At 35.9% G+C, this 18,164-nt stretch overlaps 1 protein-coding gene across 1 annotated transcript in view; it reads right to left on the reverse strand.

The window, feature by feature from the left end:
• The window catches only part of LOC132704539 (protein jagged-1-like), a 382,568-nt gene that overhangs the window by 98,595 nt on the left and 265,809 nt on the right, over positions 1 to 18,164 (reverse strand). The window contains exons 4-5 of the mRNA XM_060674629.1: positions 4,839 to 5,093; positions 3,302 to 3,362 (exon numbers count right to left, since the gene is read on the reverse strand). Of these exons, the coding sequence (XP_060530612.1) occupies positions 3,302 to 3,362; positions 4,839 to 5,093 (316 nt within the window). The remainder of the gene's footprint in view (positions 1 to 3,301; positions 3,363 to 4,838; positions 5,094 to 18,164) is intronic.

Genomic DNA, 18,164 nt, shown 5'->3' on the forward strand with positions numbered 1-18,164 from the left:
GTAAGTGGGCGGGGCAAGTTCGTAGCGCGTAGCCAGAAGCAGCTTTTTATTATAAAAGGAAAGAAATTCGCGGTTTCGCATTGTTTTTCTATCGTGCTCTTGCGGACCACTATTCAACTTTCGCAAAATCGATGTAATTTAATTGTGCATGCACCCTGTATAAAATTTGGACAAATAATAGCGTTGTTGAATGATATTTTTTCAAATATCTCGCGCCCCGTATAATTGACGAAATCTGAAACTCTCTCACAAATAAAATTATCCCATCTTTAACCGTTTTTTATTTATCTCAAATAATTTATCCACAAAAACGGAAATTTTTAGGATATTTTAGTTTTTTTGGCCATAAACGGCACACCCTGCATATGATACAATTATTGTTCGAAGTAGAGGTTATAGCCCTGGATTTTCCATGCGTCGTGGTTCAAGAATTTTTTGAAAATAGTAAATGGTTTTCGAGAAAATAATTTTTTTCTGAAACCATGCACTGCGCCGTAATAATCATGACGTCATGGCGTCTTGCCAGCCCCCGAAATAGCAATTTCAATATGGATTTTTTCAAATATCCCGAGCGTCGTATGTGATAGAGGAAAACCGCAAATACAAAAATTGTAACTCTTGATGCGGCCGGTTTTCCTGTTTGAACCAATTAGCCATAATTTTTACGATTTTTGATTTGAGGCTAATAATTTACTCTGTAAAAGAACAATTTTTTTGCCTATAATTAGAAACCGCTGTATGTAATCGAATCTGCGTTAAAGAATTTTGCCAATCGGATAAACGAATATGGCGGAAAACATATTTTTCTGGAAGTTACCAAAAAAAAAGTTTCTAACATTTTTAAAAAATAGTTGGTAAAATTTGGTTGCACTCAATTTATACCGTTTAAATGCGGAAACAGACTTTTTCTTCTCTGCTAAATTTGAAGTCGATATCTGCAAATTTAGGACACTTAACATATTTCTCATTAAGCACGGAATATCGAGAACATTCTGTACAATATGTGAATACGTACGTTGTCGAATGATATTTTTTCAAATAATTGACGAAAAATGAAACTGTCTCTCGACAAAGTTTACGATACTGTTCAAATCAAGTTAGCAGTTTTGATTTATCCTCAATAATTTACCCACAAACACGGAAATTTTTAGGATGTTTTCGAATTTTTTGCCGATAAAAGACACACCCTGTATATAACTCAAACAATGTTCGAAATATAGGTTATGACCCTGGATCTGCCACGTTTCCTGGTATATAATTTTTTTTCCAATAGAGTAAGTGGTTTTCAAGAAACTAAACCATGCACTATGTGGTAACAGTAAAATCGCGTCTAGATTAATGGCGAGAAATGGTGATTTTTCTTTTGATTTTTTCAAATATCTCGAACAGCGTATGTTTTAAATACTTCCCGACCACCCAGCCTCTCCCAATTTCGATAGGTTCCATGAGCGGCCCAAAGCTATCCGCCTGAAAAATTTGAAGTCGAAAATTGAAAAAAAAACAACTGGTGTATTCTCTTTTTTCCAGTGTTCTTTTATTATACTGCCTTCCAAACAGATACTACTGCAGTATCACCGTGCTTTGCCTCACTTACAATACTTTTATTAAAAAACATTTTGGTAAGGATGAAATCTTAAAACTTCATGACCCATTTCAGAAGCATTATTTCGTCTGTAGCATACGCCAAGTTTGTTTTGCAATGTTTGACAATTTTTAACAAATAACATTTTAGACCATTTTCTGGGTAATTAATCCGCTTACTGGGTAATTGATAATTTCTTCTTTTCCTGTTCATTATCGATAATAATTAAAGACCGCCTTTCGAGTTTCGGCACCTTCCCCCTTGGTTTTATGACCAGCGACCATGTCATCGCAAACCGTAAAGACTATATTTATTTCATCTCTGCTCTAGGTGAGTTTAAGGGTCAATTTTAACAGTTTCCATTTTTATTAGCAGCCTTTTTTTAAATATAAAAATAGCCCACGCCTGATTTTGAATAATCGTATATAATCTATTGCATTACGAGAACAGTTGGCAAGTCTGTAAAACTCTGAATGTTACTTTATTATGCACGCACTCCATTTTTTTTTCAAATATCTCGCGCACCCTGTATGATAGTTGAAAACTGAAACTCTCTCACTCTCTCTCTCTCCCATCTTTTGCAAATTTTTCATTTACAACTAATATTTTACCAACGAAGACTGCAATTTTCAGGGACTTTTAGATTTTTTGCCCATAAACAACACACCCTGTATATATACGGTCTTGGATCTCCCACGTTTCCCGGCCAATGAATTTTTCCAATGAAGTAAATGGTTTTCAAGAAGCTACTTTTTTCTAAAGCTATGAAGTGCGCCGTAAAAGTAAATGACGTCATCGCTACAAAAATTGTAGCTCTCGATGCGACCCTCAGAACCAACTGGAACTACATTGCACGAATTTTGATGTACGGTTAATAATTTACTCTTAAAAAGGAGAATTTTCAAGGTCTTCTAGATTTATGTCCATAACTGAAATACCTTGTATATAATTGACAAAATGTTTGAAATAAAAGTTACAGTCCCGGATTTTCGAGATTTCCATGTTCAAAAATAACCAAAAAAAAATCTAAAATTAAAAAAAAAAACTAAGAGGGACTCGATCGCGCTCAGCTTCAACAGTTTAAATGTGGGTGTGCCAAATTTGAAGTCGATAGCTGCAAATTTAAGACACTTACTACGTTTTTTAATGTCGCACAAAACATCTTGAGCAGCCTGTACACTATTGGAAAACATTAAATACAAAAGTTTAGTTGTCCATACGGGGTGCATGGTGGTGTGAGAGAATCTGTCAACTGAAGCATAATTTTCTAGTTATGTTCAATTATCATTAAAAGTGAAACCCAATTTTCAGTTTACTTCGAATACCGGGCACACAACAACAAACACAAGACATTCAAATTTTAGTGAAATACAATAATTATTTATCTTATATAAAAATGCGTTTTTTTTTGACTGTTCCGTCAAAAAAAGCGCAAGAGTATATATAATTGGTAGCATATTCTATTATTTTCAACCAATTACAAAATCAATATTAATTTTTATGACAAAAATTATGTCAATTATGCTTCAATACGCATCAACACCAACTGTTAGCTTACTGATATTTGTGTTATTTACACCGTTGCTTAGCAACGATGTCTACGAGCCGCTGTACGCGTACTGATGAGCATGTGACTAGCTTTTCATTAAATCGAGACTCACTGCACATATTAAAAACTGCTATTTTTTCGGTTGTTTTTAATTATTTTACGTTACTTACTTGCATTCGCCGGGGTAATCGCACTTTCCATGAACTGGATGACACCCGGGTTTACAGACAGCTGAAACAAATGGATATGATTATTCGCAGTCGACAAAATAATGAAGTTAAAATGTGGTTGGATATATTGGGAACATATTTGACAACGCGGATGTGATAAGTGCTTGACTTAGTATAATGAGGAAGCCAATAATTTACCTCTTCGGCCTTAATTGCCACATTTTAAGAAGAAAATCTAGTATACACGAACTTTTATTATTAGCAACATATAAGAGAAGCTTTCCGTTGATAGAGACGGGGCACATCCTATAAAAATGCGAACATTATAAATACATTATTCTTGATTAGTTGAACTGTCTTATGTGGTAAAGAAGAAACAGAAAAGAAAATATATTGCTTCTTTTGGGATAAATCTGTGTAATTTACAGGCCCTGCAGATAGAATTTTCACTTTCACGCCACTGGTGGATATTCTGCTTGGAAAAGCTCAAGGACACAGTTATTTATGGTGATCTGAATACTCAATTTTTAATATTGTGCTTACTAATATTAATTAATGGTATATAATAAAATTACATATCCTTCTCGTAAAAACATTGCGATTGAAAAAAAAACTCATTTCAGTTTAAAAGTCAACCGAAATATTGGGTGTCAAATTTATAAAATAAATATGCAACTTAATTTAGCGGCCACACAAACATTAAACCTGTTTAGTACTTTAAGGAAGTTCGGTTTGGTCGTGAAGGGAATCTTAAACTTAAATTTGACTTACCAACATCACTAACTCTGTGCCAAAGGTTAATTATAATCTCTTTCATTCTATCTCACACACTTAAACCAGCATCGTAAGATTCGGTTTGATAATGATAGTTGAGAGGAATCCTAGAGTTAAAGTTGACTTACCAACATCACTAATCACGTGTCAATATTGAGTTAGAATCTCTTTCTTTCTCTCTCACACATACATAAAGATGCACCGAACTTTAGGAAGATTCGGTATGATCATGATAATTGACAGGAATCTTAGAGTTCAAATTGACTTACCAATATCACCAATCATGTGTCAAAATTGAGCTAGAATCGTTTTCTTTCTCTCTCACACATAATTAAACCTTCACCGTACTTTAGGAAGATTCGGTATGATCATGATAATTGACAAGAAACTTAGAGTTAAAATTGACTTACCAATATAACCAATCATGTGTCACAATTGAGCTAGAATCTCTTTTTTTCTCTCACACACTTAAACCAGCATCGCACTTTAGAAAGATTCGGTTTGATCATGAAACGAAGCCTAGAGTTAAAGTTGACTTACCGACATCAGTAATCCCGTGTCAAAATTGAGTTAGAATTTATTTTTCTCTCTCTCTCTCTCCCCCCCCCTCTCTCTCCCCCTCTCCCCCCCTCTCTCTCTCTCCCTCTCCCTCTCTCTCTCCCTCTCTCCCTCCCTCTCTCTCCCTCTCTCTCCCTCTCTCTCTCCCTCTCTCTCTCTCCCTTCGGTGAAGATGAAAAGGGTCCTAGAGTTAAAGTTGACTTACCAACATCACAAGTCGATCCTTTCCATCCCTCTATACACTCCTTATCACCATTAGCATCACAGATAAAATGGCCGAATTTATCGTCCCTCGGCCGGCAAAATTTTGTACACGTTGAATTGTAGTAGTGAATATCACATTTGACGCGCACCCTGTAGGTGAGGTGTGCACGCGGGCCCCGATGATTGAGGGTGTGCCACTCAGCGCTGGGGTCGATAATCCCCGAGTAGGTCGCCTCTTCGATTATATCGTTAGTGGCTGGAAAAAAACAAACAAACGGGGTTAATATTTTAGGGATTTTATCGATTACACCGGGAAACCTTTCAGTATAATAACGAACGTTTTGAGGCGGAATAAATAGATCAAGTAGAATATTAATTGAGTGATAGCTTATTGTGCAATTACTTATTTTATTAAAGAGTCATTGAGGCACATTTAAGATTTTCCGAAAGCTGTGCCAACTTAAAGCAAACAAAATCAGTGTGTTAAAAAAACAATTTTACTGAATGCTGTGCGCCGGAAGAGTCATACCAGGGGGAAGAGAAGCAGTTTTAAATTCTATTGATGAAAATCCTGAATGTAGAACTAGAAACCTCAGTTCAACATATAAGAATCGTTTATTATTTATCTTACTCTTAGAATGTTACGTTAAAACTGTAACAGTCTTTTTTTTTCTGAAGGACACTAGATATTTTGTTTTAGATAGATATACAGATATACAGTCAGTGGCACGCCACTGACTGTCTATTTATGTTTATTTTTTATTTATTTATTTATGCGAAAAAATGAAGAAATTAAATTTCTTTAGGAATGATTGGAGATTGTAAGAATAATTTTTATTTTAAGAGAAATCAGTGGCGTACCATCAATCTCTGGCAAAACAGACAGGTGAAATTCAGTACGCCCGCCCCTGGTGCATTAAAAAAAAAGTGATATACTAAATAATGCCATAGTACATGTGTGCCAAATTTTATTAAAATATGTGTATATAATGTTACGATTTTCTTTTTGTTTTTGTTCGTATGCCATTTCTCTTTTCATTTTTACCCTTGGGGGAGGTAGGTTATAGATCGATGGGGCTTATTAAACTGTGACAACCGCTACGCTCAGTCAAATTCCATGTTATAAAGTGCATCATTTTGATAGGTTCCGGCCCAATCAAAAATGAATCTTTAAATGCTACAAGCCTTGAGCAGATAATAACCATTTTTATCGTGGTACCTGAAGGCTGCTTGGTTTGTTAAAATATAGGATATGAGATCTTGCCTTGTACGTGTGTAGCATAAATAATTTTTATAGCGCTGCTAATACCTGAAATGGCTCGAATTACGACCAACTAGTAACGGACGGTGGGCGCGCCGAGGGTTGTAAACTCTCTCGGTTTCTAAAACTCCGTTTAAAAGCCGCATTTCCTTCGTTTCGGTGCTCGTTTGGAAATTTATTATTTGTTTTGAAGTAAACGAAAACAGCTGATGCATAGTACTGCGTACCCTATGCGCGAAACGGGTGGTGGTCACAGATCTGCAATAACTCAATTGGTTGCGAATAACGTTATATTTCCCTGGCGAAATTAAAGCATTGACCAGCGAATTGCTAGCTGTTGTCTGTGGGATATCGTTGTAATGGTGCTAGCGGCGATTGTTCTCTGGTCCCTTTTCTTTTTTTTGGCGGTTCTGGTGTTCTTTTTCCCGCCGGTAAGCAGCGTGCTTCCTGTAAGTTTTCCCTTGTCCAGGCTGTTTTTGTAAGGAGTCGCTTAAAGCTCACGCATATTGCGGATTTAGAGGGATACTGATAACCCTGATCTCCGGAATAAGTGGGTAAACAGACGTGGTCGTTTGTACCCCCGACTTGGTTGGATTTAGCGGTGGGAGGTTTTCAAGGATAACGCTCAACCTATAAGGCCACCTTACATCGACGGTAAGCCATATCCACTTACTATTTCGCGCTGTCGACCCGTAGTAATTTTTCGTTTATTCTCTTTAAGGCCTTCTTTTTTTTTTCTTTTTAATTTGACTTCCCGTATACTATTGCACTGCTCGTTGGATCACGTCAAGGATTGTTTTAAACACTTCACTCCTGGGGCTTCCTACTCACTATCCTCGGATTACGTCCACGCCCGGTCGCGGCCACAGATCGCACCAACTGGAGCTTGAGCCTGGTGGACCAAATTGTATATGGTTGCAGCAGACAAATAGTTGTAGAGAGAGTAAGGCCACTCGGCCCCGATCAGACGGTTCACAGATAAGTACCTACGCGCCCAACGCCCCTAGTTCCACGGATAGTTTTTATTTATTGGAATTTTAAAGCATGTAATGTCGAGAGCTCTGCGGCAAGCGTAATATTTGATGCCTGAGCGAAGGCTACTGTTTTTGAGTCTCAGGCCCTCCTCCCTCTTGGTTTTGAATAAAGTATTTGTTCGGAAATTGAGTTTCACTCGCCTACTCGGCCCACGCCTCACCGAGAATTGAGACAGCCGAGCAGCTGCTCGTAAATTTTGTTAATAAGTAACAATAAGTGGTATTGCAGGTATATATTTCATTTTTGAAAACTTTACCACCCTGTATCTCAAAGTTTTCTATTTAAAATGGACGGAAAAATCGCCCCCTTAATGACATTCAATTAGAAAACACCCTGTATATATATTTTCTTTATTTATTGCTTGGTTTGGATATAAACTATATGTTTAGAAAGCTTCTAGAAGAATACAAGGAATGGGGTCTGGAAATAAATGCGCATGTACATGGCTATTGGAATAAACTATTATCCACACAAATCAGTATAAGTACTATAACATCGGACGGAAGAGACGAAGTGGACGTACAAAACAATGGAAAATGTCCAGGCTATTAAATTGTGGTCAGTTTTCTTTGCGTGTTTAAGTCTGTTGTTGTAATAGGATTTAAGTCCTTTGTATTTTTTATTATATAGATCGTTTTTTATTCTTCTATTTATTTGATGCATCTCGTGTACCGCACGACTCAGATCTCTTAATTCTCTGATGATGATATATATATATATATATATATATATATATATATATATATATATATATATATATATATATATATATATATATATATATATATATATATATATATATATATATATATATATATATATATATATATATATATATATATATATATATATATATATATATATATATATATATATATATATATATATATATATATATATATATATATATATATATATATATATATATATATATATATATATATATATATATATATATATATATATATATATATATATATATATATATATATATATATATATATATATATATATATATATATATATATTATAATATATTTACTTTCTTGTTCCTCTTCTTTTTGGCACATAATTTATCTCAATTGGTGTATTTTTAAGTTTACTTACATAAACCAGACTTTAGTTTGATTCACCAGGTTTAAGTTTATATAGTCTCACATTTATACTTCCATTATTATAGATAATGCAAGATAAAGTTTAAAAAACTTCACCCAGAGTATTCTCAGTGCGACTGTAGACACCGAACGAAATTTGTAGGTTAAATAAAACGGAAAAACAAAGGAAAGATGAATACCGATTGTGATCTGGAAAAACGGAAACGCGATTGTCTCGTAAATCGCCGGTATCACGAAAGAATGTCTCGGCAGCGCTAATTTGATTGCATGCTAATAATCGTAATTAAATACATATTTTCTTCCGTCGGGCGATAGCCGCGATAGTTGCCAACAATTACCGCAATTTTCCAATAATTGTCTCATGCAGAATGTGGCCGCTGCAATATCCCGATCGGAATCCCACGTTAATACGGATTATTTTTATTTGCCGAAGGCCGCTGCCGCATTTTTTCCATTCAAATGTTGTTCGGTGACGTAACCGCAGAAGGTCATTTATAACCGTTTTTCAATAAAGAAAGAATTAAGAAAAATCTCATAAAATTTTCTCCGGGTATGGTTCATGGTTCATGGTTTATTCGTTGATCATCTCGAAACCTCGTCTGCTTATAAAACTTTTCGTAAATCTAGTTTCGCTTCATCATATTTGTAAAGAAATAAGCCCAATCAATAAGACTCTTCTGTCTCGACATCTTATCCCCCATAAACTTTCGATACCCTTTCGAATATGATTCGTGACAAAGTTGAAAATCTACGTTTATCTTCTACAGAAAATCACATTCAAAAATTTGAAAAACAAACTAAAGCTATTTGAGACTGCACAAATCCTTAAAATTCCACACCTACTAAATCTAATACTCCAAAGCCTGAAGGCATTGCTCTAAAATTTCTAAAATCTAATGCCGATGTAGTTCCAAAACAAACGGATGTTATCGTCAACTTAACCCACTTTTCTCATAGTGGTGCGTTAATGCACCACCTATTCTATGATTTAATTTGTCACATTCAGGAAATGTGTTTCAACATCCATTTAGAAATTTTATTATTATCACTACTAAAGGGCTAAATTCATCAACCTGAACCTGAATGGGACTCATCAGATGACGAAACCCTGGAATTCAAAAGAAGACGTATGCTTTCTGCAAATGACAGGCTTGCTTCTACTGTCAAATTCATTTCATATGCTAAGGACACCCATCTGTTACACAGATTAAACTCAACTAATTATGATAACGTCAAAGCTAATCTTAGCTTGGTTCTTAAAAATCTTCCTCGATATAGTAAAAAACATCATCTTGAGCTAAATTATAATAAATAATATCAACTGTCGTAATAGTATAACAATTTACCTTGAAAGCAAAGTAATATATTGAGGTCTTCAACAAAAATTTTTTCTATTGTCTCGGTCTTCCCTGTGACACTATTTCGGTGCTCAAATTGTATTTAAATAATAGAACTAATACCTGGTATATCAGATTTGAGTAACGTTACTTCGGGAGTGCCGCAGGGTTCAATTCTCGGACCTCTGTTGTATCTCTTATATGTCATATGCTGATGACACCCATCTGTTACACAGATTTAACTCAACTAATTATGACAACGTCAAAGCTAATCTTAGTTTGGTTCTTAAAAGTCTTTCTCGATATAGTAAAGAACATAATCTTGAGCTAAATGATAATAAATTATGTCAACTGTCGTCATAGTATAACAATTTACCTTGAAAGCAAATTGAGACATAAAACAAAATTTCTTTCTATTGTCCCGGTCTTCCCTGTGACACTATTTCGGTGCTCAAATTGTTTAATTTTCTCGGTCGTATTTAAATAATAGTCAGAACAAATACCTGGTATATCAGATTTGAGTAACGTAACTTCGGAGTGCCACAGGGTTCAATTCTTGGACTTCTGTTGTATCTCTTGTATACATTTGCAATAAATGCAAATAAATATATATTAAATTTTATCTCTCTGAGGCATATACTGTCCTCCAATGTACAGATTACAAAAAATCCAGAACAGCTGTGTCCGACTATCGAGTCGGACACAGCTATATTTTTTGTGATATACGATCAAACTTTCTCAAATCATAATCGATGATTTGAGAAAGTTTGATCGTATATCACAAAAAATATCTACTTTGTAATGGCTCAAAACCCTTAAACACCTCAAATACCTGTTTCAATATTTACCCGTAGTTGTTGTATTTAAGGTTATGAAATTTTCTTCACCAACGTTCCTGAAAGATTGTCTAGTGTTTCGGTATGAAGTTCCTAATGCTAATGTAAGGACGAAAAACACTGTGGATATGCCCCAGCATATTTCTTATATATCTGAACCCTGCTTCAGCAGTTCTTGTTTTTAGGAAAAAAATTCAGTCCATTTATTCCAATAATTAAATATTTAATTTTAAGACTCTCATAGTCATTATATCTTGTTTCATTATTAATTAGTAATTTTGTATAAATCTTATGCAATAATTTAAAATATCCCAATAAAAAGTATTATATGATTATTATTATTATCGTGATTATTATTAATTATTATTATTATTATTATTATTTTCTTGGCTGCTTTACATTCCCTTGGAGGAATTGGAGGACTCCAATGGTCCTACGGACATACTGCAGACGTCCAATAGAGCGGACTTTTGCGAGGATAGGTGCAGCTTCTGCTTTAGTTACAGAATGCAAATTCTTTCTTCCATCTTTTTTGACAGCAGCAGAAAATCGCCGAGCACACAAAACACGTCTAACGTCTAGCGTGTCACAAAAAAAGTAAACTTGCAAACTGGCTGAAACTAAGAACATATGTGGGACATGTGTACCAACATACCAAAAAATATATCGAAGATCGAATCTACTTAGGCCGCCCAATTACAAAAGTCGCCTTACTTTTTGAACAGACCTCGTATATTTTAATAGGTAAGATTCAGGTACTTTATCTATTATTATTATCTATTCTATGATTTTTTTATCACATACAGGAAATATATATAACTACTAAATCATAAAATCGTAGAAATCGCTAATTTATGTGTAGAGGATATGAAAAAAAAAATTTTTTTCTTTGTATTGCCATTTTTGTTAAGTCTATAGGATGTAGATTACATCGCAGAAAACATACATTGGAAACACTGTATTGATTATGCTTTATTTTTGGAAAATTTTTACTGGTGCGTGAATGCACCACTGGTTTTATCTGTGAAACAAAATTTTGTTATTGCAAGTCTAGACAAGTCAGCGCATGTACAATAAACATCCAACAATTAGGGTGTTCTTTAGTATTAGTTTGTGCCTCGTGCAGTGAACGTTACAGTTCGTAAAATATGGCATTTCCGAGGTATTTGACTCAAAAGGAATTAGAGGCGGCTATGGAGAAGATCGTGATGGATGAGGACAATTACAATGAAAGTCGTAATTATTATTTGGATTTACGTATTCTTATGTATTGTAGCATCCCATTCCTTGTAAATTTATGCTAAAAATAGCGTCAAAAAATATTTGCAAAACACATTGACGCGGTCTATATTCCACCCGACGGGGACACCTTGACTGACGAAGAAGATGTGAACGATAACATAAATCTACAAGAGTTTGGGGAACCAACTGATATAGTTAGAACTTTCGAGTTACACACACCGAATGATACAGCTTGCCTTCAATAGTCCTGTAATTCATCAACTACTGAACCTGAATGGGACTCACTAGATGATGAAACCCTGGAATTCAAAAGAAGACGTATGCTTTCTGCAAACGACAGGCTTGCTTCTACTGTCAAATGGAAGAAAGATCAGATTGAGTACACTCACACACCTATATCCGATGAATTTAGATCATGTGAGCAACTAAAAAATATGCTTTCTGGAAAAACTTTGCTTGAAAGATTTTTTATGTTTTTTGATGACGAAGTGATTGATTTGATTTTAAATCTTACATTGCGTTGCGACTTTTAAAAACTGATAAAACAATTACTCAAAGAAATCTTGCACCTGCCATAGATGAAGTGCGTTATGATAATCAAGGTCACCTCATGACTGTTCATGCTAATAAAGCCCGAAGGAGATGTAGAATCCGACACAGCCACACAATTTACGTTTGTAATAAGTGTAATGTGCATTTAATGCTTTGTAAAATATCACCAAAAATGAAACCGGGTGTTACCAGTGGCGCGCTCACGCACCATAAAATATTGTTAGATTTAAATAAATCGAGATTGTTTTAAAGACGACTTTTCCGATCTTGGCGTCAATGTCGAGCGGTGCATGCCAGAGCAGGGCATCAAACTGATGCCCGTCGCCACCCTCTGCGGCGTCCCGGCTCACGCGCGCGAATAGACCCGAAGATTTCCCGACGCATCCGAAATCGATAGATCGCGCCAATATTTAAATATTCGAACGTAATCTAACACGGCCAAACTGACAACATTCCGCTCTCGGAATGCATGACTCATTTGAAGTGTCACAGACATGAACACACAGAAAAAAAACAAAGTTTTATTTCTTTACAGCAACGTTAAAATATATAGATGTGTACATCGGTAAAAATTCGTAAACCTTTCATTCTGCAGATTTATCATCAGCCGTCCCAGAGTTCCCTGTAATGAACAAAAAACGAGAATTCATCAATCAAATGAATTTCACAAACAATTGGGACTAGATTTACGTAATAACTCACAAGCTGACAGACACGATGGAAATTCTGTAGTAAGCACGCATTTACAAATACAGAGTTGACTTGAGTAGCACGATGGAAATACTGCAATAAGCACGTATTTGCGATGGGCTCTCAAACAACAAAATCAAAACACAGAGTTGACTTGAGCAGCGCGATGGAAATACTGCAATAAGCACGTATTTGCGATGGGCTCTCAAACAACAAAATCAAAACACAGAGTTGACTTGAGCAGCGCGATGGAAATACTGCAATAAGCACGTATTTGCGATGGGCTCTCAAACAACAAAATCAAAACACAGAGTTGACTTGAGCAGCGCGATGGAAATACTGCAATAAGCACGTATTTGCGATGGGCTCTCAAACAACAAAATCAAAACACAGAGTTGACTTGAGCAGCGCGATGGAAATACTGCAATAAGCACGTATTTGCGATGGGCTCTCAAACAACAAAATCAAAACACAAAATACTCCAAAGACTATTTAAATTAGTTTTATATACACAACTCAAATCAATCTAACACGGCACAACAAGTCAAATTATGTACTTACAATTGTCTAGTTGTAATAATCTTTGGAAATCGTCAGGCGTCCAATCAGTAGGCCAATGCCGCAACTGATCCTTAGAACATTTAAAAGTTTTCGGAGTACCTAATTTCTTAATCAAATACCGATTATTGGTAAGTGATCTCTTGATTATGTAAGGACCAACAAATTCACAAGAAAACTTTTCAGGTCTTTGACCTCGGCTTAACAAAACAGTATCACCTACTTTATACAGCTGATTGTCTCTTCGCTTCTTATTTAGATAATTCAACTGCCTTTCTGAATTTTGCCGTAGTTTCTTTATAACTGCGGAATAATCCACTGGAGATTTAGTTTCATCAGGGATTGGCAAATCGGTTAAGACTGTACGAATTTGAGGCGTTTGACCCTCTCGACCAAATACTAACTTAAAAGGTGAGCAACCAGTCGTCTTTTGTTTCGTAGTATTGATTACTAACTGGATCTTCCATACTTTGTTCGGCCAATCTGTTACTTTATTGGATTCAACTCTTAACAAATTGGTAATAGTTCGCATATAGCGTTCTATTTGTCCGTTGGAGCGATGAACACCGGGGGTTGTCACGTGTAATTCGATGCCAAAATATTCGGTAAATGATTTAAATATTTTTGCTATGAAATTAGTTCCAGCGTCGTGAATTAGTTTGGAGGGCGTGCCAAATATGCTGAGGAATTTAGCAAAATTTTGTGTTGTTTCTTCTGTAGTAACGGTGGATTGAGGATATAGGAGACAGAATTTGGAGAAGGCGTCAATTATAACAAGGATATATTTATAGTTTTTTGGATTACCTGGTAAGGGGCCCAGACAGTCGACATGAACTGTATGGAATGGTTCATCGGGCTTTGGGATAGAAGTAAGGAAGCCTTGTTTAGGACCCGTCTGATTTTTTCGTACTGCACATATCAAACAGTGTTCAACATACTTTTTAACATACCTGGTCATATGGGGAAACCAAAAGTAAAGTCTGATTGAGGCAAGAGTTTTTTCCCAACCTATGTGACTTTGATCATCGTGAAATATTTTCAAAAGACTATAACGGTTATTAGATGGTACAAAAAGTAAAGACTGAGACGATTTGTTATTTTTATTGGTTGTAATACGAAATAAGGTCTCTTTTTCTAATTTATATTTTCGTTTGACATCATCTTTAGCATCGTTCAAAGATTGAATGATTTGTTTACATTCCTCATCTTGACTTTGTGATACGGTAAGCCAATTTTTATGAAAATTGGGTTGTGAATCGATATGAGCTACAGTTTCAATTGGGTTCCTGCTAAGGAAGTCAACATGAGATATTTCAGAGCCCTTACGATAAACAATTTCGAAGTCGAAATCCTGCATATAAGCCCACCAGCGGGCGGTCCGCGGCTTAAGTTCTTTTTTGCTTGCAGATAATTTTAAGGAATTGCAATCAGTTACTAAAGTGAATCTTAATCCAAGCAAATATACACGAAAATTTTTTAAAGCTTTCACAACGGCCAGAGTCTCTAGTTCAAACGAATGATACATAGCTTCATCTGGATTGGTTTTTTGACTGAAATATTCAACTGGACGAAAGGTATCACTGTGTTTCTGCAATAAAATAGCACCGAAACCAATACTGCTCGCATCAGTATGCAATTGAGTCTCTAAATTTGAATCGAAAATTGACAATAGGGGTTTTTGAGTAAGGACATCAATAACATACTGCCTTGCTTTTTCACATTCAGTCGTCCAAACAAAGGGAACATCATTACGAGTCAAGTGAGTTATACAAGCTACTTTGGAAGAAAAAGCGGGAATAAATTTACGGAAGTAGCTCGCCAAACCGATGAATTGGCGCACTTGTTTCACGTTAGTGGGTGACAGACTTTCCTTGACTGCTTTAACTTTATTCGGATCAGGTCGGATACCATCAGCCGATATTTGACGACCTAAATAGGTGATGTTTTGCATAAAAAATCGACATTTACGAAGGTTAATTGAAAATCCGGCTTTAGACAAAGCATCAAGAACTAATTTTAGTTTACAAAATCCATCCTCAAGTGTGATGGAGGGTATTACTATGTCATCCATGTAAACAACCGCGGTGTCATATTTTAGGTTACCTAAAGCCATATTAATTGCTCTCTGAAAGACCGCAGGACCATTGGCCAGTCCAAAAGGCATTTTTAAATACTCATACTGACCATCCGGTGTCACGAAAGCGGTTTTTGGAATCGACTCGGGATTAATCGGGATTTGGTGAAAGCCCGAAGCCATATCAAGTGACGTGAAAAATTTATTTTTGCCTAAACGATCGAGCTGATCGTCAATACGTGGCAATGGATACCGATCTCTTAAAGTTATTTTATTCAAATGACGATAATCGACACACAATCGAAATGTCCCATCTTTTTTTCTTAACGAGTATAATCGGGCTCCCAAATGGAGAATTGCTCTCCCGGACGATTTCGTTTTTAATTAGATCAGCAACGATGCCACGTACTTTCTGACGCTCAAACTCCGACATACGGTAGGGATGGTGATAAACAGTTTTGTTTTCTGTCAATGTGATGGTTAATTCCCCGGTATTGACAGGTTTAATGGTAAAATCAGTAGCAGTTGACAAATTCTGATAATTCCCCAGCAGTTTGATTAGTTCAGCCATTTCTGCATGCTCCAGATCACTTGTTATTTCCGAGTTATGAATGGTTCGAGTAGAATTTGTAAGCGCAAGCATGGGCATAATTTTTTGAACGTTTTTATTTTTTATTAAAACTACATTATTTTCGTAAACATTTTCACCAACGATAACGTCATATTTGGAATGACTATGCGGCACAATAACAAGATCAAGCGTTATTTTTATTTCGGGAAACTCTACCAATGCTTTGGTAAAAGAAAAAGAATTATGTATGGTACCGTCGAACCATCGTAAAGGAGTAACACGCGGAATTTTCTTTAGATTTAATTTGTCTACCAACGTTTCTTTTATTAGCGAACACGTGGAGCCGGTATCAATTAAACAATTTGTAGTGTAACCCGAAATAACGATAGGCACAGTTTTTAACTTGTTTTCATTAAAATTATGTGAATTGAGCAAAACGTGATGAGATTTAAATTTCTTTACGGTTGGGTCCTGTCCGGACTCTGAAACTTCACTTCCTCGACTTTGTTTATTTTGCCGACGAAAACAATTTTCAATGCCGTGACCAGGTCTTTTACAATATCGGCAAACATCAAACCCTTTATTATCCGAGTTATTGGTATTCTTAGTTTTAGATTTACAATCGCGAGAAAAGTGTCCCGATTGACCGCAAGAATAACAATTTGCCTGCGTCGTTTTTTTGTGTGAAAATACATTATTTTTCTTATTCAATTCGGATGCCGATTTTTCGACCAGAGGAATTTTTATGTAATTAGAGAGAAATGCAATTAAATCACTAACAGAGGCGGCACTACAATTATAGGACGCAGTTCTGACCGCAAGATCGTCTATTGAATGAGCAATTATTTCGATCAAATCCGAATCAGACCAACTTGCCCGCGTGCGCTTTAATTTTTCTAATTTAATTCTCGCGTATTCAACATAACTGCGCGCATCGGAACTACGATAATTTACAGCATCGCTTAACAGTTTACCCAAATTCTTTTGTTTGGGAAAAGATACAGAAAAGTCAAATTTAAAATTTTCCCACGTTTCTTCCGTGGGTTGCCATGCCGAAAACCATCTTAGTGCAGATTTTTGCAAAAATGGACCAATTCTACTCACGGTTTCCCGATCTGACCAAGCAAATTCGTTCTTATACCCTTCAATTTTTTGTAACCAAATACCACTATCCATATTGTCGGGGTCAAAACTCGGCAAGGCCAACGAAATGGGAGTGGTTTGGGTGGCTGGCGATGTGGTTGATGTCGGCGACGGCTCCTTTGTACCGACACGCTGTTGCAAATTCTCAAGGATCGACGCTATGGCGCCCGAAGATCGATTCAGTTCTTCTTCGGCCATTATAGCACACTCCAAATTACGTTAAACGATTACACGTGTACCCCACACCTGATGTTAGATTTAAATAAATCGAGATTGTTTTAAAGACGACTTTTCCGATCTTGGCGTCAATGTCGAGCGGTGCATGCCAGAGCAGGGCATCAAACTGATGCCCGTCGCCACCCTCTGCGGCGTCCCGGCTCACGCGCGCGAATAGACCCGAAGATTTCCCGACGCATCCGAAATCGATAGATCGCGCCAATATTTAAATATTCGAACGTAATCTAACAATATTATGCGTTTTTTTGTATCAAATCAGGTTCTATTTCGAAAACTTTTAGTCGAACTTTCTTTTGTATATTTATGTATAAATTATATGTTACATCGTATGTGCCCCAAAACATTATTTAATGTTTTTTCCCAGTATTTCGTTAATCCACCAGTACTTTCTTGTATGTTTCGAGTTTTTATTTATTTTTTTGACAGATGTAATGTATTTTTAAGTGCAACAAAATAAATAATTTCAGAGCAAAAAAGCATTTTTTTATTTTTTTTTATGCTTAAAAAAGATGCTACGTCATCTATAAAACGCAACCTCAAATCTGTTGCCGAACACAACCACGAAACGGGACATAAAATTTTATTCGACAAAACTAAAATTCTTGCATATAATTAATTCCTCTACCAACGAAAAATCCGAGAGTCTATAGAAATCTAAAAGGAACTTCACAATCTT

This window comes from Cylas formicarius, unplaced genomic scaffold (assembly GCF_029955315.1).
Source record: "Cylas formicarius isolate icCylForm1 unplaced genomic scaffold, icCylForm1.1 PGA_scaffold_10__41_contigs__length_53128322, whole genome shotgun sequence".
In the NCBI taxonomy this organism is placed as follows: Eukaryota; Metazoa; Arthropoda; class Insecta; order Coleoptera; family Brentidae; genus Cylas; species Cylas formicarius.